General features: G+C 44.1%; 4 protein-coding genes across 6 annotated transcripts; 2 read left to right on the forward strand and 2 right to left on the reverse strand.

The window, feature by feature from the left end:
• Positions 1-54: 54 nt before the first annotated feature.
• LOC108087015 (serine/threonine-protein kinase PAK 2) lies at positions 55-8,924 on the reverse strand. Its single transcript, XM_017184182.2, has 2 exons — positions 6,107-8,924; positions 55-2,184 (listed from the first exon to the last, which is right to left on the reverse strand). Exon 1 carries the CDS (start codon positions 8,004-8,006, stop codon positions 6,333-6,335), a length of 1,674 nt encoding a protein of 557 aa, XP_017039671.1. The 5' UTR covers positions 8,007-8,924; the 3' UTR covers positions 55-2,184; positions 6,107-6,332.
• Positions 8,923-11,765, forward strand: LOC108087017 (trypsin-4). 3 transcript variants are annotated; one of them, XM_043208919.1, is made up of 4 exons: positions 8,923-9,009; positions 9,742-10,803; positions 11,372-11,412; positions 11,479-11,765. In XM_043208919.1, exons 2-4 carry the CDS (start codon positions 10,190-10,192, stop codon positions 11,628-11,630), a joined length of 807 nt encoding a protein of 268 aa, XP_043064854.1. In that variant the 5' UTR covers positions 8,923-9,009; positions 9,742-10,189; the 3' UTR covers positions 11,631-11,765. The 3 variants fall into 3 exon arrangements, with proteins under 3 accessions (XP_043064854.1, XP_017039673.1, XP_043064855.1); XM_017184184.1 differs by lacking the exon at positions 8,923-9,009 and adding an exon at positions 9,602-9,616 and having other exon boundaries at positions 9,963-10,803; XM_043208920.1 differs by lacking the exon at positions 8,923-9,009 and adding an exon at positions 9,613-9,675.
• A 205-nt stretch (positions 11,766-11,970) lies between these two features.
• LOC108087021 (glycerophosphodiester phosphodiesterase 1) lies at positions 11,971-14,208 on the forward strand. The gene is made up of 6 exons (XM_017184187.2): positions 11,971-12,232; positions 12,310-12,629; positions 12,708-12,859; positions 12,921-13,125; positions 13,184-13,359; positions 13,464-14,208. Exons 2-6 carry the CDS (start codon positions 12,321-12,323, stop codon positions 13,615-13,617), a joined length of 996 nt encoding a protein of 331 aa, XP_017039676.1. The 5' UTR covers positions 11,971-12,232; positions 12,310-12,320; the 3' UTR covers positions 13,618-14,208.
• A 33-nt stretch (positions 14,209-14,241) lies between these two features.
• On the reverse strand, positions 14,242-26,336 carry LOC108087020 (microtubule-associated protein futsch). Its single transcript, XM_017184186.2, has 8 exons — positions 25,860-26,336; positions 25,581-25,796; positions 25,460-25,503; positions 23,595-25,288; positions 23,318-23,536; positions 23,167-23,250; positions 22,738-23,106; positions 14,242-22,510 (listed from the first exon to the last, which is right to left on the reverse strand). The coding sequence occupies exons 1-8, from the start codon at positions 26,031-26,033 to the stop codon at positions 14,565-14,567; spliced, it is 10,746 nt and encodes a 3,581-aa protein (XP_017039675.1). The 5' UTR covers positions 26,034-26,336; the 3' UTR covers positions 14,242-14,564.
• Between the last annotated feature and the right edge of the window lie 72 nt (positions 26,337-26,408).

Genomic DNA, 26,408 nt, shown 5'->3' on the forward strand with positions numbered 1-26,408 from the left:
CAAAAAGATGATTGCTATTATTTTGACTGCATAAACAAATAATCAACAGAATGCTTTGGTCGAATAAGTAAATAACGATATATTTAACAACACAAAATAAAAATTACAGTGCAAGGTAAACTAAATACATACAATTGTGAGGGGCCAACTTCGATGGGCGAAGTGGATGGGACTACGATAACTAAATGGTTTTGGGTCTGTGTATAAGGTTGACTTAAATCGTAAATTGCAAAATAAATCTAAATAATAGTAGAATATATGAATACGACTTAGGTTCCAAGCAAAACTAAACGTGCGCACATAAAACATAAAACTGATTGCGGGATTTTCTCTTTGAATTAAAGCGATAGTTGATGCGATAATGTACCGTTGCTTTATCCGCTCTTTTAAATATATATATATCTTCGTATTATTTATCATACTGTTTACGTTTATTTTGGCAAGTCGGGTCGTGACCTTGCACATTAATATGCATTTTGTATTTTAACTACGTTTAAGTTTAATTGAAATAGAGCCAATTGTGTTTGTGTATATTAATATAATTACGAATCGATCAAAATTGATGTCAGCTTCTTCTTTCTCCTATTCGTCCCTTTACAATTGCAATAAAAGTTGCGTATAAAAAATTATGCTACATTTTGTTGTTCTTTGTTTGGTTTGAAGACTTAAGTTTCATATACATTTACGTTATTAATTGCAATATTTGCGTTCGTCTTAAATGCGTTTGCGAATATGTAATGTCGGGTATGTCTCGGTTTCCAAAAAGGCCATCAAAACCCTAAAATACTCTTCGTTCGTTGCCTTGCCTAATACTCATTTAAGCTAAATTAAGAAAATCAAGTAAATTTTCGATTAAAAGTTAAGCTCTTTAAAAATTATGAATGCATAATTATAGGCCAATAATTTGGGTATCATTTCGTATATAAAATTTAACTATGAACCGATCTGCAGCAGCAGCAATTCATTGCCTACTAATATCAGAATTGCAAGTAAAAGATAATCCCTATCGGTAAGTGTATATATAACAGTTAAAGAAAGCTAACACCGGCTGGCCAAAGTACCCTTTCTGATCCTCCTGTGTTGTGTTTCAGAACAATTTCTAAAAAGAAAAGGGCGACTAGCTTTTGACATAACTCTCGGTAAATCTTGTGGTGGGAAATAGCATCAAAATGTAACTAAATAAGTGAACGGAATAAGGAAAAACCTATTTTGGCAAAGATATTTTATAGCGCCACTTCTAGATATTTCTTTCGTGATTCCCGTTGGGACTAGTTTTAGTATACTTATACCACTTCTATATGCATATACTCCCTTATGGGATATTCTTTGTTTTTAGTTTATCTCTTGAAATTTGACACAGACATTACCGCGTTATATAACAACTCTATTTATGATGGGGTTCTGTTTAGAATTACAATTTTCTTTGTGCGTATGGCGTATATCTCGGGGAAGGAACGAGAAAGTCTAATTAAATCTGTTCTTTTGTGGCGTTTGGTTAGTCTTAAGTTTGTACTAATTAAAATGGAATATCAATCATTTTTCCCTCAATCCCGTCAACACTGCGAATATCAGCTAATATACATGCTCTGGCTATCTGTCTAAGTATTTATCTTTTGCATCGATATCTGTATTCTATGGGAAATGCATAAATTGTGGAGATAATTTTGTTTTTGCTGGTGTGTCGCTTGCTGCTGCTAGCTCTAGTCCTAATGGCACTTGTTACACTCATTTCGACTTGCTATAATTATCGCCTTTGTTTCGATTTTTTTTTCTTTTTTTGGTAATTTACAACAAGTATTGCATGTTCTCTGTTTAGGGCTCGTTTGCACTTACTGACTACGACGAATTTTATAAAGAATCGCATAATGCAGATTTGATAAAATCGCTTAAATCACAATTATGTATATATACGGGTATATAAAGAGTAATCAAACTTAGGTCCCTACAGTTAATAATACAGTATCTATATCATATGTGCGTGTTTGTGTGCGTGGTCATATACATGTATACGCGCCATGTACGGAGTAAGCTAATTTGCCATAGGACAATCCAATCTAAGCGGTAAACCCCGCCCCTCTGCCATCGATGAACTGCCCGAGCGATGCGATATGGAGCCATGGTTTTGCGACGATTTCCTCCAAATATACCGGCGTCTGCACATCTCTCTGCCCTCGCTGTCTCGTGCTGCAAAGATACAGATAAAAAGCGATGGTTATTTATTGTTGGTAAACTTCCAGGTCGGGTAGCTGCACTGCAGCCAAGAACCGGGGCAAAACGAGAATGGGATAGCGAATAATTAACACATCGACCTCTAATAATTGTCATCACCCTGAAATACGTTTATGGGCAAAGGAATGTACAATCGTGGGTAACAAAGTAGTAATTTTGCTACATCAATTGTAAATTTTGAAAAAAAAGTAATCAATTGTTCTTTAGTTACCGTTCTTCGGCAACGTGACCTTATGTTTTCGAAAAAAAGTTTGCATGGCCGAAAACACAATTTGTAAAGTCAACTTATCAAACAACTGTTCCGTTATCGGCGGGCCTGTTATCAACGCATTTGATACCACCAGCTGATTAGCTGGCCAAGAAAGTCGTTAAAAATAGAACGCTACACTCACGCAGGTTATTGGGCCTTGGATTGCGGGGGTTGAAGTCAGGTGAATTGCATATTATAATTAATAATGCATTATCAGTACCACTTTTATGGCGCCTATTTCGGTGGGTTATTTCATTGGGTATCTGCATAATCTTTTGGCGCAGCTCACCCATTTTGTTCACACCGCCTCCCCCTCACTCGTTCTCCCTGATGCTAAAAAGAACTATTGTTATGCCATGGGAGAGCGGAGCATGTCAATTATCAGCACAATAATTGTTTATATTTATCAGCATGTGAAGCGGCACTCACTCGAAAGTCACGCTTTGATTTCAATGAAACGCGGCCTGCCGAGAACTTTTAGTTTTCCCCACAATTTTCCTTTGGCGAAAACGAAAAGAGAAGGGAAATCACACAGAAAATAATTGCGCAGGCATTAAAAGTATTAATTTCTGATTAGTTAAAACACACCTACCAAATAATGTTAAAAGGCCTTGCATTTTCGACCTGCTTCTCAGAAATGTCAACTAAATCAAAACAATTTTGTTAATTAAAGTCACTATAATGTTAGAATACATTGGCTACTTATTTAAAAATGCAATTTAAATTGCTTGCAAAACGCCTATGTAAAGTCTTAATAATGGAAGAAATACCACTGGTTTTTCCGTGTAACTTGTTGACTGACAGGCAAATGAGAGCGTGTTCCAGATGCAAAGAGGGCCAAGAGTTGTACTCTCGTGGATCGTGTACCTAGGCATGTAGACATATAATTGTGATCCACTGAGTCGCACCGCAAAAATGTATATTTTATTGCGAGTGTACTTGCAGCGAGTGCATGTGTTTGAGTGGATGAGTATGTCGCAGGCATTGGAAACTCTGACAAAACACTCGGTTCGCAAATGTTACTAAAGCCAGTGGATTTGGATTCCGTATAATACACAACTTTGCATTGTTGGCGGGCGTGATCCGCGGGGATATGGGGAGGGGGAATTCGTTTACAAACACCCCCCCTCGAGGTTGAATGGGAAATAAAATAAGTCTCTGGCGCAAAGTAATGAATGAATCATCTAAAATTCCGCATAGCTACCAAACAACAACTTGTGTATGGTTCAATAAACGAAACACTCACTCACACGCAGGCAAAAACAAGCAGCCGAAAAACCTTTTGAGCAAGGTGAAATTATCATTCGTCGGCGCCATTCCAAATCGAACTATATGTGAGTGGTTTAGTCATTATTTCTGGGTCTTTGGGCGTCGTTTGCTAGACCATTTTCAAATGACTCTGGGGATTCACGAGGGCCTTTCACTCACTAACGCACACATGGTTACACAGAAAGAAAGATTGAAATAACCAAATTTGGTTTTACATATTCAACGAACTTTTTTATAAATGGCAAAAAAAACTAGAATTCCATTTTTGCAGCCTTTAAAATAAATTAAATCGCTGGGAAGTGGCGGGTTAGAATTTCGAGCTCGGGTTTTTAGTATAGTATGTGTTAATAATGTTGAGCTATCATTACATTAAAAACTCATATAAATACTTAATTGATTTTGGTTTCGCATCCCTTGTTTTTTTCTGTGTTACCAGTTGTACTTTGGCCTCAGAATTGAGATTCCACGCCCAGAAGCCGCAATGAAAAGGGAAGAAAAATGTATCAGTTTTTGCGAAATTCGCGTGTAGCCCTCTCACACTCTTTCCAGAATTCAAGATTTCAATATCCGCAAGTAAGCAAATCCATCGCACTCTCTGCCTCCCTTTCTAGCAAAACGGAAAGCAAAAGTATGTGCCAGTAATATAAACAAATAAAGAGCCTAGAGATCCGGTAGAAGTTGGGGAAGCAGTCAGCGGCTGACCCAGGAGGAGCTAAACGGGGATTGTTCTTTAAAAATCTATCCCTTCTTAATTTTACTATAGATCCGCCTCTGCAACATGCACAGCTAGTGCATCACAATGGAGGGGAAGAGCCAAGGCAAAGGGGAGTGGGAGAGAGTATAAATAGCGCTTGCAAGTCGCGACGTCGCCAACTCCCCTCTCGCTTGCTCCTGAAGCAGAAGCAATTAAGTTGAGTAAGTGGGAGGGCGACTAAAGATGCAGCAGAACCTCAAGAGAGAAAGGAGGAGGAGGAGAGGGGTCGGGATAGCAGAAGCACCGCCATCAGAATCAATTATACACACTCTCATTTTTGTGCTCCACACACTCTTAGCTTTGACTCCACTTTCGTTCTCTCTGCGGTGCGGCTCTCTTTCTCTCCCTCAAAGAACTTTCACGATCTATGATTTTTTTTGCTATGCCTTATCACATCGAAATTGAACGAAAATTGTTCTAAGAATTTGATAAATTCCGCTCCGGTTTCTGGACTAAATGCCTGGGGGAATTACAACAGCACTTAAACAGTTTGTTTTATTCGGCTGATAAGGCCAATACAAATGCCCTCCGTGAAGCGTAGGTGTCTCTGCTGTCTGTGTGTACATGCATATATGAATTAAAGTTTTCTTTATTATGATGTATGAATATTTTGGCCAGACAAAGCGTTGTTCCAAACAGGAAATGCGAGCGAGCGTGTTAAATTGCGTACTTAGTTGTTGTTTGTTGTTGCTGACGGAGCGGCTTCTTTCTTTTTTTTTGTCCATTGTCAGTTTTCAATGGGATGTCTTGTGCAAAAACTCAACACGTAGTATACGTAATAGGTGTGCAAACGAAAATAAAAAATACTGCAACAGCTCTTGCAGAAAAACGGAACACGGTTTAGGATTTATAAAAGTACAAATTGTAACCAGGAGAAACCAACTTATTTTTAAACTCCCTTTTTGTTTTAAGACAAGAATGTTATGATAAACTGTTATAAGAAAAATATTATTTTTAATAAAAATATCCAAAACGGGCTGCAAAAGAAATTAGCACATAGAAATTTTGTTCAATTTGATAAGAGCTTTTTAAAATGAAGTTTTTTGGAATGCCACAAGCGTATGCTTTTTGCGATTAGTTTTTGCTTTTTATGAAATTTTTTTTTTGTTTCAAATCAGAAATCATTAAAAAAAAACAATAAGTCACTTGTGGTACTGCATATTCAAGTTGACTTTTCAGCTTAATCCTATCAGTTGAAAACAAATTTTTTAAATTTTGTATTACATTTGCGACTTTTCAAGCTGTTGGCGATCTTAGTATTTCCTTTCTAGACATAAAATCACAAGCTAATCAAAAGACAAAAACCTCGTGCACTCTGCAACCTTGATCGAATTTAATCTGTTGTTCGAACTGGAGCCAGTTACAGATTAAAAGAGTCAAGATAGCCAACTATCGTCGTTTTGCGTCTAGGTTTTTGACAAAATTTCAAACAACGCCGTGAAACTAACCCATCGGCCAATAAACCGACAGCCTCTGTTTCCACATGTGCGATTGCGAAAAGGTTTCCGTTGAAATGGATATCGCTTCGCTTGAATAATGAGCTACCGGCCAGATGGGCCCTACTACCTGGGAATTGAAAAGGGCGGGCGGTGAGCGGGACTTACCTGTTTTCGAAGGGGAGTTGCCGGGTCCTAGTCCTGCGCTCTCGCTATTTCTACGGTTGTACACACTACAAAGACTACGATCAGCATTCTGTTCCAGTTCCAGTTCCGGTTTCGTCCACACAAAACAAATTTACATTGAAAACTCATTATACACAATCGGGGCAGATCCCGAACCCGCTTCCGATCACGCGTAGAGCAGCCTGGCCGCCCGGTGATTGCACAGCAACTATACGTTGCGGCGGAGCACCTTCTTGGCGGCCTTGATGTTGGGCACCAGTGCCTTGACCTCGCTGCAGTCGTTGAGGAACGGATGGCTGAGTAGCTCGTCGGCGGTGGCCCTTCGGTCGACCTCCACCTGAAGGCAGCGATCGAGGAAGTCCTGCAGGTTCGGACTGAGCTTGTCCCAGCTCTTGATGTCCGGCCGACCGTTGGCAGCGATCAGGTAGAGGGCGCGGAGCGGAGTCTCGTACAGATAGGGCGGCTGACCCTCGATCATCTCGATGGCCATGATTCCAATGGACCAAATGTCCACCTTCTTGCCGTACTTCTTGCGCGTGACCACCTCCGGCGCCATCCAGTACGGGGTTCCCACCATCGTCTGGCGCTTCTCATCGCCCTCGATGTTGGCGCAGAAACCAAAGTCAGTCACCTTGACGGAGCCATCCATGCCCAGCAACACGTTGTCCGACTTAATGTCCCGGTGAATGATGCCCTTGGCGTGCAGAAAGCTGATCGCGTAGAGTGTTTCGCGGCAAACGCACGCGATTTGGCGCTCCTTCATCACAGTCTCGGTAACGACGTCGGTCAGCGGGCCGCCGTCCATGTACTCCATGACCACCCACAGCTGATCCTCGGGCTCCAGCAAGTAGGCGTCGAGGAAGTTTACCAGGTTCTTGTGGTTAAAGTCCTTGAGCACCCGGATTTCGGTGAGTATGAGATCCTTTGAGGACTGGTTCTTCATGTCGATGGTCTTGACGGCCACCTGTGACTCGTTCTGCAAATCACCGGCTATGAAGACTATACCGGAGGCCCCCTTGCCCACCTCCTGGGTGGTCTTGTAACGTTCCCGGGGATCCTCTGGATTGCAGATGGCTCGCAGCTCATCGTAAATCTCGGCATCGGTCTTCTGGGTTCGCTTCTCCTTCGAGCGGCGCAGTATCGTCTCATCTGGATTGTCATCCGCTCCGGCATCTTGGGCACCGCCGGCTGGCTTGATGATGATAGTGTCGGTGTTAATCGTGTGCTGGTTGTTGTCGGAGTCCTCGTCCCGCCGGAGGTCCGATGTGCGTGAGAACTTCTGGGTTACCCGGGGTTTGGGCTTGATCTGTGGCTTAGGCGGCATGGCATGCGGTGATTTCTTGGGCGGCACTGGTGGTGGTTCTTGTGGCGCCGCCTTCAGCGTTTCGCGGTGCTCCAGATTGGACTTTAGCTCCTTAAAGACTTCTTCCAACGCGTCCAGTGGCACCGTTGACTGCTGGCTGCTGTCATTGATGCTGCTGCTGTTGCTGTTGCCTGTCGAGGATCCGCATCCACTGCTGCTTTCGTCCTCCGATTTCTCCGGATCCTGCGACTTGTGCTTGTTCTTGTAGTTGACATAGTTTTCGATCTCCTTGGACTCCTCGTGGATCACATCCTCGGTGATGAAGGGCTTGAACACCTCGTTCTCCTTCTTCTTGATCGAGTAGTTGTAGTATTTAACAGCATGGTAAGCGGCATCGGGATTTTTGTCCTGTTCATCGCGAGTAATCTGTTGGTTCATGAGACGCACCCAAGTTACCGGAAGGCCTTCCAGGTCGCCGGTCTCCTGGTTACGCGACACATGAAAATGCCGCTGGAAATTCGTGGGGGCACCGATTTCGGAGATCGCCTCCTTCTTCTTAAACCACTTGGTGAAGCTCATCTTGCTATCGGTTTTCCTTCTTTCCCTTTGTGTCTGGGTTTGAGTGTTGTTGGCGTGGGGAAATTTCCTCCAATGCGTTTAGTTACGCTCGACTTGGAAAATTCTAAACGCTCGACGACTTGTTGTTGTTTTTTTGCGTTTGGTATTGTTACTGTTACTCAAGCCACCACTCTCGCTCTCTTTCTCGCTCCCTCTCACTGAACCAGCCGTGAGTCATAAACATGCACGCACACTCGTTCGCTCGGCCTGCGCTTTTGTGTGTGTCTCGTTTGTGTGGGTGAGAGAGCTCTTCTTATCTCTAACTGTAGTTGTAGTTTCTTTTGCTTAACGAAAACGCAGAAGATTTTCACTTTTTATTGGCCCCACTCGCTTCGCTAATTATTAATTTAGCTACCTTAATTTATTCAGAAATCACCAGTTTTCAATTGCTCAACACACAAAGGCGGACGCGGACACGAACACGAACACATCTCGAAGTCGGACACAAAAGGAGTGGCCGTCGCAGTCTTGTTCTTCCTCTGTCTATTGTTGTTGTTGTCGCGAGGCCGAAAACTCCCTTTCCGTTTTTAAACGTTCCAGGGTTCCATGACTTAACTGCAGCTTCCTAATGTAGTTTTTACCGCTAAACGCTTCACTCTAAAATTAATAACTTCTTTGGATTTTCCCCTTCGTTGCAATCGTTGCACTTTGCCTGATATTGCTGTCGCACTCGCACTAGAGTTGTGGCGATTATGCGATACGTATACGATATGATTATTTGCTACTAGTAACCAAGCATAAATTGGTTTTTAACTTCGCGGATTTATGATGTTTTTAAGCTTTACAATTTATGTTTTTTACGAGCCGAAAAACAAGCGCGCGTGTAATAACGTCTTGAAAATTGCAGACTAAGTGTGACCGCAGAGCATAGGCTCCGACAAAACCGTCTGGCAGTGTGACCATTTCGATAACGATGTCATAGCCGTTTATGACTATCGATGTTTCTTTAGATTTTCTTGATCTAGTATGTTAACCCTTTGAGGGGCAGTGGGAAGTATACTTCCCACCTGTTTCTTTGCCGTTTTTAATTAATCTCTTTCGCACTGCACTCGTTTTAGTAAAAATATATTATCATTTAGACTCTCAAATACTTATAAAAAGTTATGAAAAAAAAATTTTCGTGAAATTGTTATTAATTAATTAGTTATAAAAATTCAAACTTGAAAAAACGGTTGTGTTTTTGAATAAATTCAGCTGTGTGCAAACTACAGTTCCAAAAATTATGAAAATTTTTTTCTGACGAGCATATACATTGAACAAAAACATATGTTTTTTTCAGAATTTTCGGCAGGCTAGTTTTCATGAAAAATTTTTTTGAATAAGTTGGAAATAGTGTTATTTGACGAATCTTTCCGTTTGATTTCATTATTTGTTACGCGGCGAAATTCAAATATCAATGGTTGTACATAGGTTTTCGGGGTTGCTGATAACGATTTTGATATCAGTAGATTAATATCCAAAATTTCACCAATCCGATATCAGAATCGTAATCAGCGACCCCGAAAACCTATATACAACCATTAATACTGAAATTTCGCCAAAGAGAAAAATGTGCCCCTCAAAGGGTTAAAGTTAGTACATTTATCACAGTTATAAATATATGCAAGGTTTTTTGAAATTAGTTTTTTTTGTAAGTAAACAAGATATTGCTTTAAATTTATTAATGGTTGTTTCATTTTCTTAAACTAATTTTTAGACAGACAAGCTTAAATTTAAATCTACTGAGGATTTTTATTTGTGGCCAACTACTTTCAAACGAGAAGTAGCCAACCCGCTCTTCTTCGAATCATCTTTATTATATATTAAAATTTTGAAAAATCCATTTACCTTGGATCTGCCTTTTATCTAAAAAATAAATGATTTTTAAATCCTCAATCAAATATCTGATTCGCAACCCATTTCAACTTATCACCAAAGCGGAAGTTCATTGCCGTACTCACCGCTGTAAACAATAATAAAATCAGAGAATCTGGAAGATAGTAAAATAAAAAACCCAACTGACAATGCTTAATTACGGCCAACGGTGCAGCTTCTTCAGAAATCGTGTACCCGTCCAGATAACGGCTGCCAATTGATAAAGCGCTAGCGAATATATCGACTTACGGATTGTAAAAGCTGGTTAGTTTCCATTCGTCCGGAGAGCCATGCAAAAGCCTCGAGTCCCGATTTCGTTTCTCCTGCAATTCGGGATTCTTTTCATCCTGGAAGCGTTCCGTGTAGAAGCAGCAGCTCAACGGTCTCCAGACAGTCGGATTGTCAATGGAAGAGAAGCCGCGGAGGGAGAATTCCCATACCAGTTATCTCTGCGCCGCCAAACGGTTCACATCTGCGGTGCCTCGATCCTGTCCAGCAACTGGGCCATCACGGCCGCCCATTGCATCGATGGTCATGAGATGCAACCACGGGAGTTTACCCTGCGTCAAGGAAGTGTCAAGCGTTCTACGGGCGGAACTGTCCAGCCGGTGAAGACCATCCACAAACATCCGGCCTACGATCGGGCGGACATGAACTTCGATGTGGCCCTCTTGCGAACGGCGGATGGAGCACTAAGTTCCCCGCTGGGCAAGGTGGCTCCGATTCGATTGCCCGCTGTGGGCGAGACCATCTCGGATAGCATTCCCGCCATCGTCTCCGGATGGGGTCACATGAGCACCACCAATCCCGTTTTGTCGCCGGTACTCAAGAGCACCACTGTGCTGACTGTCAACCAGGAAAAGTGCCACAACGACTTGCGACACCATGGAGGCGTAACAGAAGCGTAAGATGGGAAAAGGGATGCTTTAAGCAATTTTATCAGACATACTACAGAAAGATTAATATGATCTGCGGTATCAAAGAAATTTCTAAAGCTCGAAAATATCTTTAAATGGTTCTTTAAATTAATCAATTTTTAAATAAGTCAACAAACATTTAATAAGAAACTTAAAAGAGGTTTCCATTATTAATAGATTTTATCCGCCACCTTTTTCTGCCAGACGCCATAACTTAATTTGCTTTTAAAATGTTTGTCACCAGAAGTTGAAGTTCAAAGCTCTAGACAACTTCCCTCTGAGTCTGAACAAATTAAGAATTTATCTCTTCTGAAAATTGTATGAGTTGGTAACAAGCTGTTTTTTCCCAACTCTCATATTGTGGTGTGTCACATAAATCTCCGGTAATTTTTGGGTCTGTTGAAAAGAAATCAAAATAAAAAAGCTTTATCATTAAGATCCAATTTAGCAAACCCAGCTTTAATTGCTTTTCAATAGTAACTTTTTTGGGAATTTTTGCCTACCGTAAGCTACAAAGCCAATTCATTTTTAATTACCGTTTATCCAATCTTCCAGAATGTTTTGTGCTGCCGCCAGAAACACGGATGCTTGTCAAGGTGAGTAAAGATAATTAAATACTGTCGGTGCCGATAATAAAACACTGAACCTGATCGTTCTTGAAGGTGACAGCGGAGGTCCGATTACCTCCCAGGGAACCCTTATCGGAATAGTCTCCTGGGGAGTGGGATGCGCAGATCCGTACTATCCGGGAGTTTACACCCGCCTGGCCCATCCAACTATCCGCCGGTGGATTCGGCTGCTCACGAAGTTGTAGACTTTTAGCTAATTCGTTAGAAACTAATACACGAAGGTACCACAGCATAAATCAGTTAAAGTCTTTTCTGTTAGAAGGGGTCGTTTAATACGTGAAAAATGTAGTAGGGAAATGGTTTATTGCGGATTCTTGTGGTAAGTTTTAGAAATGAGTGTAGTTTTAATTGTATAAATCCCAGCTTGTGCACATTAAAACAAAGTATAAATAAAATAAAAGTAATCAATATGGTACAGACCAGCGCAAAATTTATAATTAAATACTTTTTGAATATTAAATAACCGCGCTTCAACTACCGTTACCACCCCGATAACCAGACAGCTGATTGGTTGTGGAAGACGATAACCGATAAGCTAACACAGCGATAGACAATTGGATGGGAAAATGTACGCTCCTCTTGTGCGAAATTTTTGTTGATTTTTCGACGGTTATTTTTAATGTTATCTATTAAATAAAAGCGGGTTCACACCACAGTGCAATAAGAGCCGCCTTCGAAATATAGAAAATTACAAAATTCGCCCAAAAAGAGCACATTTCCCTGGGATCCGACGAGGGAGTGGCAGGTGGAGCAATAGCGGGTGGTGGCGGCACGCATTCTAATTAGGGTAAGTGCGTCTGAAAAGTACATCGACATACGACACCCCAGATCAGCAATCTATAGCTCTATATACAATTCACCCAGTTTTGTGCTGAATGTCCTACTGGCGTTGGTTGTGGCTGGCCCTCAAGATGATTTACCAGCTGCTGTGCTGCTCGGTGAGCCTGATCCTCTTCTGCTTCAATGTGTTCTGGCTGTTCTGCAACTTGGCCATACCGTGGTGCACTCTCACCCTGCTCGTCGTTTGCATCGCCTCCAAGTTTGTTAAGCTGCAGCGGAGTCCCAACGAGAAGCGTCTGCTCAGCCTGCTGAGCTCGCCCGAGGATTGGCCCACTTACTGGCCCATCGCCAATCGAGCGGCCGGCTTTGATGCGCCCGAAAACTCAAAGGCAGCCATTAAAAAGGTGGGTGACGTCATGAGCCGGTAGTTCAGCGATACAAAAATCAATAACATCCCCTGTTCCACCCCCTTTATAAAACAGTGCCTCGCACGTGGATATCGGAACGTGCTTCTGGATGCCGGCCTTACGTCCTGCGGCGAAATAGTCGTGGCTAACCCCAAACGAATCAATGTGGCCCAACAGCCGCTGGCGGAGCTACAAAAGTTAAACATCAGTGAACAGCATCCAATGGGGTGAGCCAATCAATCAGGTGGAAGTGTCCTTTAATCATTATTAACCTGTCATCGCACACAGGTCGCAGTACGAGGCTGAATCGGTGGCCTCCCTCAAGCAAATTTCCGAGTTTCTAGAAGCGGAGGCCTCACAGGCCACTGTGTTTTTGCGCTTACACGACAACAGCGCGAGGATGATTGACCAGCTGCAAAAGTTTATGACCGCCGACCAGACGTTTACCCAACGCACAGTTGTGATTAGTCGCTCGCCGCTGGCTATTTACCAGGTGAGATGGCAATATTGTGGTTTTATATTTTTAAGTTTTTATATCTTTTCTCTTTCAGCTGCGCAAGCTTAAGCCAGAGATCATATGCGGGCTTTGGCACGAGACTTACTTGTCACTCGCAATCCTCAAATCTTCGACACTTATTACCTCTATCTATGGCGCTATTTTGCGTAACATAATTGCCCCCGTGATCGGAATAAGCCTTGTCTTTCTCAGTAAGGAAGAGATCAACTTGTAAGTCAAAGTAAAAACAAAAAAATTTTTTTCTTTTTATTTGCATTGAGCTTTTTTCTTTGTGCCTATCATTCTAGTTTAATTTTAATATGTAATTTTTTCAGACACATTGCCGATCTGTGGCGGAATGTGGGCGTCCGTCCAATAGTCTACATGGTGAATTCACCCAACGAGAAACGCTATTTCCAAAAGACCATGAAGATTCAGTATCTCACGGATTCGCTGCGGTCGGAACCGCACCTCCTTATGAAGGCCTAGGAAGATCTTGGGGAATTCAACGAACAAAAACGAAATAGATCGACGCACACACCTACACAAACTGTTTGCATTTAGCAGCTGGCAGAGCTTAGCCTTTAAGAAGAACTTATGTACGCATGTGGTTTTGTAGAAGCTTTAGAAAGTATTATCCCGAGTTTACCAGCCCCAGTGAGATTGAAGATATAATTTAGTAATGTGCTTTTATTGTGTTTAGCTGTAGTTTTTGTTCATTTTATTTACGTCCTGACTTATTTATTTTGTTATTTATGGATTTACTTGGTTTACCCAATACTGCTTTATTTAAAATGTTCTCAAAGTTTTATAGGCTTACGCGATGTACAATATTTCTACTTATTACTCAACACACAATCATACGCCCTATATGGCGTACGAGTTTTGGATGTGCTATATATACATACACGCAGCTTTTATATGATTCCCCTTGTTACCCAAATCCCTAATGTAATCAATCGAAAGCCTTCGAAAAGTTTACCAGCATTAGATATGTATGTCTATACCAAAAACCATATTTATTAAAAACTACCTTTTATTATGATAAGAAATAAAGACGAGTGCAATGATTGATTTATATTCCTGTCTTTTCAATAATGAGGTTTCAGTCAATAGGTTTACGAATCTTTATTATTTTTGTGAATTTTCGATAGTGTCTTAAACGATAAACTCTCTATATATATATTTATTAATAATGTGTAATGCCTTAAATCTATTAAGGATTTTGCATTTCTGAGCGGGTAGAGCCATGCCAACCTAATCCCACCGGAACGAGGGATTAACAATTGAACTTAAATATTATCTCGTCTTCATTAATTGATAAATGCAAACTTTTTATACAGAAGTTTAGAAAATAGGTACAAAATGCAATATTATAAAATAACTAAAAAAAATTATACAAAGTGGTGCAAGCTGATGGATAAAATAGCTGCGTCTTACTTCCGGCGGGATCGAGTGGCCCGCTTGGGCGCGTCCTCACTGCTGGCGACCTCCGGTGCCGCCTCAAAGTGCACCTTCCTGCCCCTTCCGCCGCGCGCTGGCGGCGCAGCTGTAGAGGTGACGGCTTCGACTTGGGGCTCCTCGGCCGGCGGTTCCGGCTCCGCTGCCTTGGCGCCTCGTGCTCGACTGCGAGCTGCCGGCTTCTTGACCGGCTCCTCCTGCTCCTGGTTGGTGGCAGAGGCTTCTACAGGCGTCTTGGCACGTGATCCACCTCGTGCCTTCTTGGCAGGCGGATGCTCCTCCGGCTCAGGCTCGACCTTGGCCTTGCGCGCCGTGGCGCGTACATTCTTTTTGGCCGGTTTGGGGTCCGTCTCCTCTGTTTCGCTGTGGGCTCCACGAGCTCCTCGTTTGCCGGCTGGAGGAGCTGCATCCTCTGCCTTTCGTCGAGTGCCTCGCCCCTTCGCGGCGGGCGCTGGCTCGTCTTCCGCTGCGGACGCCTCTTGAGGCTCTGGTGATGCCTTCTTCGCAGGTGGCTCCTCGGCCTCGACAGTCTTGTCCTTGACTCTCTTTGGAGTCGCCGGTCGCGGCGATGAGTCCACAATCAGTTCGAGAGCTTTAGCAGTGGGATGGCGAACCCGGCGACCTCGAGCCGAAGTGGGCTTGTCCTCGTCTGGCGCCTCCGTGTAGTTCTTGCGCGGCAGATTGCGACCTTCGCGCCGCTGCGAGGTTGTTGGCTCCGGCAGGACAACCGTATTCTCTGGAGTGGCTTCAACCTCGACGAGGGGTGGTTTGGTTACCGGTGTAGCTGGAGGTGCTTCTTGTTCTGCTGCCTTGTTGGCCAGCGCTTTGGAAGCCGCTGGCTTGCGTGCCCGACGCGATGCGGAGTGCGGTTTGTCGTCGTCTGGTGCCTCTTCGTAGTTTTTACGCGGCAAATTGCGACCCTCGCGGCGCCTCGGGGTTAGTTCTTCGGCGTCGCTAGTCTTCACTGGGGAGCTCAAAATAACCGTGACAGCCGATACATTTTCCGATGGCAGGTCCTGCAAATCGATCTGCTTTGTCTCTTCCTCCACATGGACATCCTCCTTGCGTCCGCGTCGTGTTGTCGCCTTCTTGGCCACCGGCGTTCCCTCGTCGTCATTCGCTGAAGCCTTGCGGACACGTCGCGCTGTTGGTTTTTTCTCTGCTGCTGCGGGCACTGGAGTCGCATCCACATCAGCACTTGGCTTCCTACCGCGTCGAGTTGTCTTCGCCGCTGGTGGTTCTGCGACCTCAGAAGCAGACACTGATGGGGTCCCCTCCTTGTGCTCTGCCTCCAAAGATGCCCTTCCACGAAGCTTTGCCTTGGGCTCAACTGGTTCCTCAGTTGCCGGGGGCTCATCTTCGGTAGCTTTGCGTCCACGTCTGCGTGAATGCGATGGGATCTCTGCAGGCTCCTCTGGCGAAATCTTTTTAATTGGTTCCTCAATCGTCTCTGTTGTGGGCTTTCGGGCGCGTCGCCGGGTCTTGTGCACCTCCTCCTCCTTCGGCTGCGGCTTGGATGGCGCCGGTTCCGGTTCTGTTTCTGGCTGCGGCTCGACTGCCTCTTGGATTTGCTGAAGATGCTCCTGCTCGCTGGTAGAGACGGTTTCAACAGTTTCGGCCGAAGCTTTGCGAGCATTACGCCTGGTCTTTTTCTCGGGCTCCACAACCTGCAAGGGCGGCTCCTCGCGCCCCGCTGGCGTTCTGCCCCTTCGCTTGGGCCTTTCCGAAGCCTCTTGGGCTACAATATCAATGTCCACCGACGGCTTGCGTCCTCGACGCTTGGGTTTTTCGATTGGTTCTTCTTTAGTTGATTCCTGGACATTAGGCACATGTTCTGCTGATTTGCGGGTTCGTTTCGGGGGTTTACTTTCCTCCTCCGGAATCGGCTGGTCTTCCTGGACAGAGACTAGCGCTTCCTCCGCTTTGGCCTTCTCTGCGTCATTACTGTGCTGATTACTTGGGGTCGCTTCCACTTCCTCTGCAGATGGTTTACGACCTCTTCGTTTCGGTTTCTCCGCTGGAACTACTTTAATGGCCTCCTTGTCCTGCTCGTCAACAGAATGTATTTCTTCTAATTTGTGCTTCTTGTCTGGGACCTTGCTTACATCTTCTGATGCTTTGCGTGCCCTTCTAGTTGGCTTTCCTGGGTGCTGTTGAGTAATAGTTTCTGTTATAGTTTCATGCTCCTCATTTAAAGCCTGAACTGGTAAGGATGGTTGAGGCTCCTGTGGTTCAGATATTTCGGGTTGCTCTTCATTGGAATGCAGAGTTTGGTCTTCTTTAACGACTGGCAGAGTATCATGAGATTTTTCTTTCTTGTCCGATGTGGTTTCAGTTTCTTTTGCAGATGCCTTGCGGGCTCTTCTTTTCGGCTTATCTATAGAGGCCTCCTTCTCCTTCTTCTCCACCACTGTCTTAGCTTCTTCCTTCGATTCGTCTGGTTTAGGCTTTTCAGAATCCTGATCATAATGATCATTATGTGATTCCGGAATTTTATCTTCTTCGACGGATTCCAGAACATTCTCGGTCCTTTCCTTCTGGTCTGATGTTCCACCCGATTCTTTTGCAGATGCCTTTCGCCCACCTCTCTTAGGCTTTTCTGTCTCCTTTCGATTGGTATCATCCTCTTCGTTTGCCTCCGTTGGTTCCTCAACTTCTGCCTCTTTCTCTTCTTCCAGGATTGGTTTCAGGACTTCCTCCGGTTGATGTCCGACTTCTATATCCTTTTGTTCGATTGGTTCTGAACGCTCTGCGGAGGGAGTACGTCCTCGTCTTCTTTTCTCGATAGCTTTAGGTTTAGCCTCATCCACCTCAACCGATGGATTTCTACCTCGCTTAGCGTGAACATCACCCACTTGATTATTATCCACAGCATGCTCTTCGACTTCCGGTACCTCAGCTGATGGTTTTCGTCCTCGTCTCTTCGGCCTCTCAGAACCGGCAGCTTCAGCAGGTCGGTCAGAAGACGCCGATCCCTTTCTAGTAGCCCTTTTCACTGGCTTAGCATCTTTCTCTTCTGGGGACTTGTCCTCATGTTTTGCTGGCTTGTCAGAAGGTCGATTCATCATCGTTGTTTTTGTTGGGTCAGAAATTTCATCCTCTAGATCACTCAATTCCAAAGTGACTATTTCTTGGTTTTCGGTTTCCAAACCTGTCGAAGTTATTTCAGCAGGCTCCTGACTTGGATTTACTTCACTTTTGTTTTCAGGTATTCCGGAATTATCCTCGAATGCTGGAATGTCTGTCGTTACCAAGATCGAAGAACTATCTGCTTTTTCTTTAGCTTGTATTTCATTGTCTTGTTTCTCGAAGGTTTTATCTTCTTCGGATGGTTTAGTTATTTCTTCCTGGGTATTATCCAAATCGAGGTCGATGATTTCAGTAGCGGCGACTGATTCTTTTAATGGCGACGATTTGGAAACATCCGCAATAGAGAGGTTATCCGATTCCTGAGGCTCCTTTGTTAGAAGTACACTTCGTTTTGATGCAGAAGGTTTTTCTTCAGCAATAGCAGCAGAAAGTTTTTGAGGTAGAATTGAATCCGTTTCAGGTCCCTGGGCACTAGAACTTGAATCATCCAGATCAATGATTTCACACACTTCTGTTGATGAGATTTCAGGCTGCATTTTTTGAGGAGACAATTTACCATCCTGTTGTTCAACTGGCTGGTTTTGCTCACAAGATATGTCGTTGGATTTGTCAATTAGCTCATCGGCTGATTCAACTTGTTTAATATTTTCGTTTTTAGCGCTCAGTTCAATGATCGACTGTTTCTTGACTCCATTTTTAACCTCCTCCTTTTCCAAGCTGTGAATTTCTAAGAGGGATATTGGAGCTTCTTTAACTTCTGACGGTGTTTTAGAAATATCGCTTGAAATTTCCTGTTCCTTAATTGAGGACTCCTGTGCTTCTGCTATTGAATCATCAATCTTAGGTTCTTCAACAGTTTCACTCATATTGTCTTCGTGATTTGTATAAGGAGTGGATAATTTACTAGCGTGTGATGGTGACGCCTCAACACTTAGCATTATTTCTGGGTGAGATGTTTCGGTTGTTAAAGTATTTGTTGTAGAAACTTTGGTGTTTACCAATGAAGTATCCTTACTATTTTCCTTCTCAGGAGTCTTCTTCACAGGGGGCGATTGTAAAACACCTTCTTCAATGCTTTCAGGATCAACAGATATTCCCTTTCCATCACTTAATAGCTTGCTAAGTACCACGGTATCTACGGATGTGTTTAGCTCAACATTTTGGGAAGTTATCTGCTTCACTGCCACAACTTCTTGATCCGTAGATAATACTTGCTTTGTTTTGTCGAACCTAGAGGATTCATCAAAAATAGAAACTTCTTTGTGTTCATCAGTCGCTGAATCTTCAACTACACAATGCTCATCCAGTTTAATTTGCTCTTCAGTGCTGGATGCGTCCAGATCAATCACTTCATCGTCAGCTCCGTTTTGGTTAGATGATTTTTTGGACACACCTGTTTTATCCTCCTCTTCGGAAATACAATCCTTTTCGGGCTGATCAGGGACGGTGTCATCAATTAGTGCACTTTGATGCTGTAGAGTTTGGTGCTCATCATTGCTTGAGGCATCCAATTGAATATTTTCGTCGGCAGGTACGTTTTGATCAGTTTTAGTAGCTTCTTCCTTATCCAGAGGGCTTTCTTCTTTTGCTGCGTCGAACAAAGATGATTCAGCCAAACTAGAAACTCCTTTGGACTGATCAGTGACACAATCATCGAGTAGGGAATTTTCGTCCAGGGGAAATTGCTCGACTGAACTTGAAGCATCCAAATCAATACATTCATCGTTGGATTGCTTCTTATCGGAAGACTCTAGAACTGGACTTTCCTTCTCAACTTCCTGTACTGGCGCATTTTCCTTTGATTTTTCGACCACAGATGTATGGCCCGAAATAGAATCTGATTCAGATTTGTTAATCTGTGAGCTTTCATCCAATAAATTGGGCTCTATACTCGAGGCATCCATATCAATCTCCTTATCGTGGGATCGTCCGTTTTGATTAGAGCTCTCAGTTTTCTCCTTATCTACAGGCGATTCCTCGTAAGTCACGGATTCATCAACTAAAGAACTTACATTTGGTTGACCAGACTCTGCAGCTTTACTGTCTGGAGAACTTGTTGTTTCCACCGAAATCGTATCTTCTACAAAATCTTGGCTTACAGTTTCAGTTTTTTCGTTAGAAATGGCTTCTTCTGGCTGATCCAATTCATCTTCATTCCTCTCACAAATATCGGAATCGCTAGATGTAGGTGCTTCATCCTCCTTTTGTGAATCAACATCTGCAGCAATTGATTTTTCTGACGAGTCCACATCCCCGGAGTCTTCGATCTCAACTGTTATTGCAGGCGGTTTTTGTTTTGCCTCTTCGTCACTTGCAGTTTCTTTTTTAGTTGGGATAGACTCACATAAAGATTCTGCTTCCGGCTTTTCATCCTCGATTGAAATCACAGATTCATTTTGAGCAGTTTGTTGAACTTCGATTTGGTTTAAAATTGGGAGTTTTTCAGCAACTTTATCAGTCTCATCAACTTGGTCAACAGATTTTTCAAGCGCAATATCAGTTGCTGCTTCAGTAGTTTTTTCAAGAGGTGGATCAGATTTGATTTCTTCCGAGAGTTCTTCGGAAGTAGATGTTTCGAGGACTGGTTGTTCAGTTTCTGGATCGATAGGCACCTCATTAGGTTCGGCCTTTTCTGGAAGCTCCTCGGCAGAAGATGTTTCCATGACTTTTATACAAAGTTTATTATCAGTGGAATCCTCTTCGAGTTTTAGTTCTTCTTGATTTTTTTCGGAATGTGAAGTTTCGATGTTTGGTTGATCAGTTTCTGCATCAGCGGGCACCTCATTCTGTTTTCTTTCTTCGAACACTGCTTTAACTGTCGATTTTTCGCTATCCTCTGCATCATTTTCTGCATCAGTAGGTTCCTCATTTGGTTTAACTTCCTCTGGATTTTCTTCGGAAGGTAATGTTTCAATGACTGAGTGGTGTGACTTTGAATCGGAAGGCTCGTCATCAGCCTTAAGCTGTTCAAAATGTTCCTCTGAAGGCGATATTTCGACAACTGCTGAATTAGTGTTTTCTTCAGTGATCACCTCACAAGCTTTTTCTTGTGGAACTTCTTCGGAAGGAGATGTTTCGATGACTGGTTCGTTGGTTTCAGCGGTTGTGGACAGCTCATCAGGTTTGTCTGATTCAAATGGTGATGCTTTAATATCTAACTGATCCGTTTCTGTATCAGTAGGGGCCGCATCAGACATGGGTTCTTGTGAATGCGTTTCGGTTGCTGATTGATCAGTTTCTGTATCAGTGGACACCTCATCGTGTTTGGATTCGTTCTGATAATCCACAGAACGCGAAGTTTCGAGGACTGGTTGGTCAATTTTTTCTGGAAGATCTGTAGAGGGTGATGTTTCAGTGACCCGTTGGTGAGTTTCTGCATCGGTGGTCTTTTTAAGTTCAATTTCAGCGGAAGGTAATGGTTGATCCAAGCTAGCTTCTTCGGCAGTATTTTCAGCTGGAACTTCGCTTAAACTCAGTTCGACGTTGGATGAAATCTCATCAGCATTGCAGTTGGAAACAATAGCCGAACTATCTGTTGTTGAGTCCAGAGCAAATATCTCAGACTCCAAGATAGTTACATCAGCAACCGCGGACTGGTTATTTTCCTCAGCAGGTGCTTCCTCATCCTTAGAATTCTCTAGTTTAATTTCCTGAGTTTTCTCAGCTTCAAGTTCATTATCTTTCGGTTTGGTGGCGCTGATACTGTCCTCCATTGTAGTATCTTCAACTTCAATCAATGAGACTTCACTAACTGAATTGTTCTCGTTTTCATTTACAGTTGATGCCTCATTAACAGATTTGTTGTTTGGCAAAGCGGAGGTTTCTTCGAGTTTGTAGGCTATAGATGGTTCTCCTAAGCTGGAAGGCTTTTTGGGCGTCACCTCAGAGTCCTCTGGCTCATCCTCGTCATCACTGAATACTAGGGGCTCAGTAAGACCTACGTTTGAGTCTGTGTCGGAGCGATCTTCAATGTTATCTTTAGGTTGAATGGTCTGACCAGACGCCCTTGTCTCGTCCACAGTGACGTCGCAGGATTCCACGTTTGACACAATGAGAGGCTCCGAGAACATAGAGTCCGATGTCTGATCCAGCAACTGAATTCCGCTCATCTCATTTGGGTCTGGCGAATTTGTCCTAGAGTCTCCTTCTGTAAACGCACTTAGGTTCAGGTCGGCCTGCATTGCTGCCTTGTATGTGGTGCTGGTCAAAGGATCTTTGTGCGAAACTACTCCTGGGGCCGATTTACTGCAACTCATCAGAGCCTCCGACGACACAGACTCGTTTGGCTTTGAGGATCCTAAGGGATCAGCACCCGTTGCTGTGCTGAGCGCAGTCACATTTATCTCGCTTTCGGTGTCATTCATGTTCGCGCCAGTCGATTCGGGCACATCATCGAAGATCTTGTCCAGATGCAGCGTCGTATTTGTCATGTTCAGATCGTATTCGGTGGTCGCCGCCACTGAATCCTCGCGGGACTTCAATACCGCGCTAGCTGGCTCATTTGGAACCATGATATTCCTTGCGCTTGGCGTCTTCAGAACTCCATCCAGTGTCTTTCCCTGATCCACGCGAGCAACTGTAATGTTCCTGCTCTTGTGGTGGGGCGTGTTACCGGCAGAAGTGTCCAAGAGCTCTGCCATGTTGCCCAAAATTGGTGAGGCGGGAATCTTTGGTGTGCGCATCATTTCCCTTAGCCCTTTGAAGCGTGGCGTGCTGCAGCTCTTGGGGGTTTTTAACAAATCTTTCAGGCCGTGGTAGTCAACCTTGTCTGTTTCATCGACAGCCAGTTCGTTCCCATAGTTCTCATCCTCAGGGATGGCAGATTTTTCCTCTGTAAGGTAGTAATAAATTAGTTGTTTGCCGAGTATACCTATGTATTTATTTTTGATAAAACATAATCCGGTAATTCAATAATTAATTAAAATATTATTTGAAATAGAAGTACGCTTTGGCGGTATAATTTAGTTATTTCTGTAAGTCACAAATTTATAACCGGAATCTTATCTTATCTTATCTTGCAAAAAGAAAATTTTAGAATAAGATAGGGTCTTAACTTACCGTCCTCTTGACCAACTTCCTCCAAAATGACGCCCATGTCACCAACTGACTCATCCACTGGAAGATTCCTCTTGGGCGTATTCATCAGACGTTTTGATTGACGCGTAGGCGTGGACATTTCCTGTGAGAACCGCCGCTTTCGCCGCGGTGTACCCAGATCTTGACTTTCCACCGCCGAGCAGGATGCGCGGCGAGTGGGTTTCTTGTTGACCTCCGTCAACGCCATACGGCTAGCGTCCACTGAGGATTTTCGAGTGCTCCTGCGTGGCGTTGTGGCCACTGCCCTCTGATCAACAGAGAGGCGGCGCAAGCTTCTCCGAATCACAGGAGTTTCCACATTTGGGCTTTCTTTCTTTTGTGGCGTGTTGACTGCCGGAATAATTTAAAAAGTCAGTTTTGTTCTTACGAAGGTTTCAATTTACGGCTTACCTTTTTCAATTGGTTTGTTAGTGGATTCAACATTGGATGGTAGCTCTTCGCAAACGATTTCACCAATTACTTTCTCCGGATTAACTGAAATTGATAAACAAGACCAGTGTAAAGATCTCTTCAAATATATTTAAGTTTATTTCTCGCTTACCACTGTCGGTTTCGTGAGGAATATTGGCATGAACTTCTTCACAGATACTATCTTCAGCAATAGATACTTCTAATTTTTCTTCGACTGAAACAGGCAAAGTTTCGCTTTTTTCCTTGTCTTGATGAATGAAATTTGAAGGAGTTTCAGATTTCTGCTGATTCTCAACAGTTTCCGAATTTGCATCTGCACTTTGTTCGTCTTTAGTTTGTGATGTACCGGCTGTAAATTAATTTGCCAGTAAATTTATTATTAATTCCAAATTAAATTGTAGACTCACCTTTTTCTATAGATTCATCAGCGGACTCAATAGTTTCGACCGGAATATTTGCATGAAGTTCCTCACAAATACTATCCTCGATAATGGGTGTATCTGGTTTTTTGGTTTCTGAAGCTTCACTTCTTTCCTTGTCTTGAAGATTGGCATCTGAGGGAGTTTCTGGCTTCTGCTGATCCTTAACTGTTTTCAAATCATTTTTGGCACAAGGTTCTAGCTTGGATTTGTTCTCGTCGAGTATGGCATCATCTTGCTTGGACAGTACTTCTTCCTGTTCAGATTTTAACTCAAATGTCCTATTATTGTCCGCAATTGTGGATTGGTTCTTGTCTTCGGTAGAAGTTGGTTCTGTGGACTTTGTGAGCGGGAGGCTCTTATCGAATATTTCGGAAGACAACTGAAAGGACACGTCGCTTTCAACATCTCCAGAAATAAGAGCAGCAACCGCCTCAATTACTAATCCTGATCCACTCTGTTCCTTTCCTTGGGTGTCATCCATGACAGTGAACGTTCGACTTAACTCGTCCTTTGAGTCGTCCAATTTCTCCGGAGTTGAGCACTTATTCTGGGGCAGATTAAATGTTTTTCTGGGGCAGGGCGATGACGGCTTCGAAGATCCCGGCTTGGGGGAGCCGCTCTTGGGCGAGTTAAGCGATCGGCACGCCTTAGCCACCAGCTTGTTGCTCTTGTCAACGGCGGGACTTCGTTTGGCCGCCGCTAAGGACTTTCTGATCTGGGAGACCTTGTTCTCGCGAGGTGACTCCAAGTGCAATGTACGCCTGCGTGGTGAGGTATTGGGCGCCTTAGTCCTTGGACGCTCTTCTGGCCGATGGACTGGTGTCCGCCTGTGCGGATGGAAGGGCAAGCGGCGGGGAGTGGTAAGGCACTGCCTGCGTGCTTCCAGCAGCGATGGTCGCTTGTTTGGCGTGGCACCTGGAGTGGTCGTACCTGACTGGTTGGCGGTGATCTGCTTCTTGGTACTGGTCAACAGCGCCCTTTTTATCAGCGAATGAGGGGTTCGTTTTGGTGTGGCGCCTGTGGTGCCAGCCGGACGCCTAGGAGTTTTGTACCGTTGTGAAGCACCTGTTTGAGGCGGTGTTGACGAGTTGGTTATATCAATGACCAGCGGCGATGCATCGGACGACTCGTCTGTGCTGTCCACACTGATGGCCGAAGGTGTCTGCTTGGGAGTTGGTCGGAGCTTTGAGGGTGTAGTTAAGTCGATGAGAAACATGGAGGATGCTCGCTTTGCTTTCTTCGAGGTGGATGGCGTGCCAAAGTCCATCAGATCGCGGCTGCAGCTATCATCGTTCAGCTCGGATAGCACACCACCCTTTGGTGTGCTGTAAACGCTCTTGGGCGTGGACACAGTGACCGTGTCAGCTTTAACCGGCTTGCGTACACAGGTGAAAGACTTTTGCAACTTGACGCCAGTCTCGCGTGGTGAGAAGGAGGTGATAACCACGTCGGAACGGGCGCACAGCTGCAACAACTTCTTGTGGCTGCCCGGTGGCGTAGCCGTGTTTTCCTTGTTCTGCGTGGCCTCCAATAAGTCGACCTTGGGCGACTCGCAGGCGGTGGTCTCTGTGCTCGGCGGAGTGGAGAAATTTAGACTGTCCTCCTCCAAGTGAGAGCTCTGATCGCGTGAATCTATCGAAGTATTGCCCTCATCATCCGAATTGATGCTGTAGTGAAAGCTGAAAAAGAACCGGGAAAAACAGGGTTTTATGAGGTCCATTAACAAAAAGGCAACACATGCTTGCGGCAGAGTTTTTTTCCTATTGTTGTTGCTGTAAGGCTGCACACTCAAGGAATTTTAGGGGTTGCCAGGTAGCTGAGCTGGCGTTTGCCTGCTGTTTTTCACTTACTTGTGAACTGTCAGGCGTTTATCGGTCTGCGGACGATGCGATTGCTAACGCAAATAGAAAACATAGGGAACATGTAAATCTTGGAAGACTGTACTTGCAGTCGATTATTTTAGACACTTACCTTAAGCGAGGGACAGGAATTCGAGGCCTGCTCGACGGGCGACAGTCGCTCTGGGGTTCTGGGTTCATCCTGCGTCTTGGAAGACTTGGGGAACTCCCAGATGTAGACCTTGTCCCGAATGGTGATCCGTTCGCCGTGAAGCAGTGGACGCTTGCCGTGGATTGCCTTGTCGTTTAGATGGATGGGTTCCTGGCTGGACTTGTTGTAGATGTTTACCTAAAGATTGACAACCCTGAATGTAAGGGGAATTCATAGGGGTTTCCTGCTATTAAGACTCACCCTGCCGTAGGGGTCGCAAATTATTTCGCAAATCAGGCGCTCCTCCTGTGGGCCTTCCAGGATTAGGTCGCAGTTGAAGTAGGAGCCAACCTGAAAGGTACGTCCCTTGGCCGCCAGGACTACGGACTCACCATTTTCGTCCTCGTAGCGCAATCGAGCGCCATCCAGTGACATTTTCCCAGCGGCGTCGCAAATGCGGCTTGGGTGCGGGGAAAATGAATACCGAAGCGAAGACTAAGAGCCGCAAAGAGTTACAATCAATTGGGAAACTGGGCGACCGCGATTTTAACAAACACAACGTCCACAAACTTTTCAATCTTATCGTTTACTCTTTTCCACGCAATGCTTTTTTACGGCCTACATTACGAGCTTGCCGAAGTCAGTTAATTGTGGCGAAAACTCTGTGCAGGAATTTTTTTTTGCAATGGACGCGCAAGTAATGCCAACCCTCTTGAAATGCGCCGGCATAGGCGTTAAATTTGAAAGAAAGGGCGCGAGAGCTGGCAACTCGGTTGTGCTTAATGAGATGTAAGTTAATACAAATGCTGA

Source organism: Drosophila ficusphila, unplaced genomic scaffold (assembly GCF_018152265.1).
Source record: "Drosophila ficusphila isolate 14025-0441.05 unplaced genomic scaffold, ASM1815226v1 contig_791, whole genome shotgun sequence".
Lineage (NCBI taxonomy): Eukaryota > Metazoa > Arthropoda > Insecta > Diptera > Drosophilidae > Drosophila > Drosophila ficusphila.

What these genes read in the sequence shown, in the direction of transcription:
- LOC108087015 (XM_017184182.2), bottom strand. Translation starts at nt 8,006, where the DNA reads ATGAGCTTCACCAAGTGGTTTAAGAAGAAGGAGGCGATCTCCGAAATC.
- LOC108087017 (XM_043208919.1), top strand. Translation starts at nt 10,190, where the DNA reads ATGCAAAAGCCTCGAGTCCCGATTTCGTTTCTCCTGCAATTCGGGATT. An exon ending in CATGGAGGCGTAACAGAAGC is followed by an intron (nt 10,804 to 11,371) that starts GTAAGATGGGAA and finishes CCAATCTTCCAG; the next exon opens with AATGTTTTGTGCTGCCGCCA. An exon ending in AAACACGGATGCTTGTCAAG is followed by an intron (nt 11,413 to 11,478) that starts GTGAGTAAAGAT and finishes TCGTTCTTGAAG; the next exon opens with GTGACAGCGGAGGTCCGATT.
- LOC108087021 (XM_017184187.2), top strand. Translation starts at nt 12,321, where the DNA reads ATGTCCTACTGGCGTTGGTTGTGGCTGGCCCTCAAGATGATTTACCAG. An exon ending in AGTGAACAGCATCCAATGGG is followed by an intron (nt 12,860 to 12,920) that starts GTGAGCCAATCA and finishes CATCGCACACAG; the next exon opens with GTCGCAGTACGAGGCTGAAT. An exon ending in CGCCGCTGGCTATTTACCAG is followed by an intron (nt 13,126 to 13,183) that starts GTGAGATGGCAA and finishes TTTCTCTTTCAG; the next exon opens with CTGCGCAAGCTTAAGCCAGA.
- LOC108087020 (XM_017184186.2), bottom strand. Translation starts at nt 26,033, where the DNA reads ATGTCACTGGATGGCGCTCGATTGCGCTACGAGGACGAAAATGGTGAG. An exon ending in ATTCCTGTCCCTCGCTTAAG is followed by an intron (nt 25,504 to 25,580) that starts GTAAGTGTCTAA and finishes TATTTGCGTTAG; the next exon opens with CAATCGCATCGTCCGCAGAC. An exon ending in TAACAAACCAATTGAAAAAG is followed by an intron (nt 23,107 to 23,166) that starts GTAAGCCGTAAA and finishes TTATTCCGGCAG; the next exon opens with TCAACACGCCACAAAAGAAA.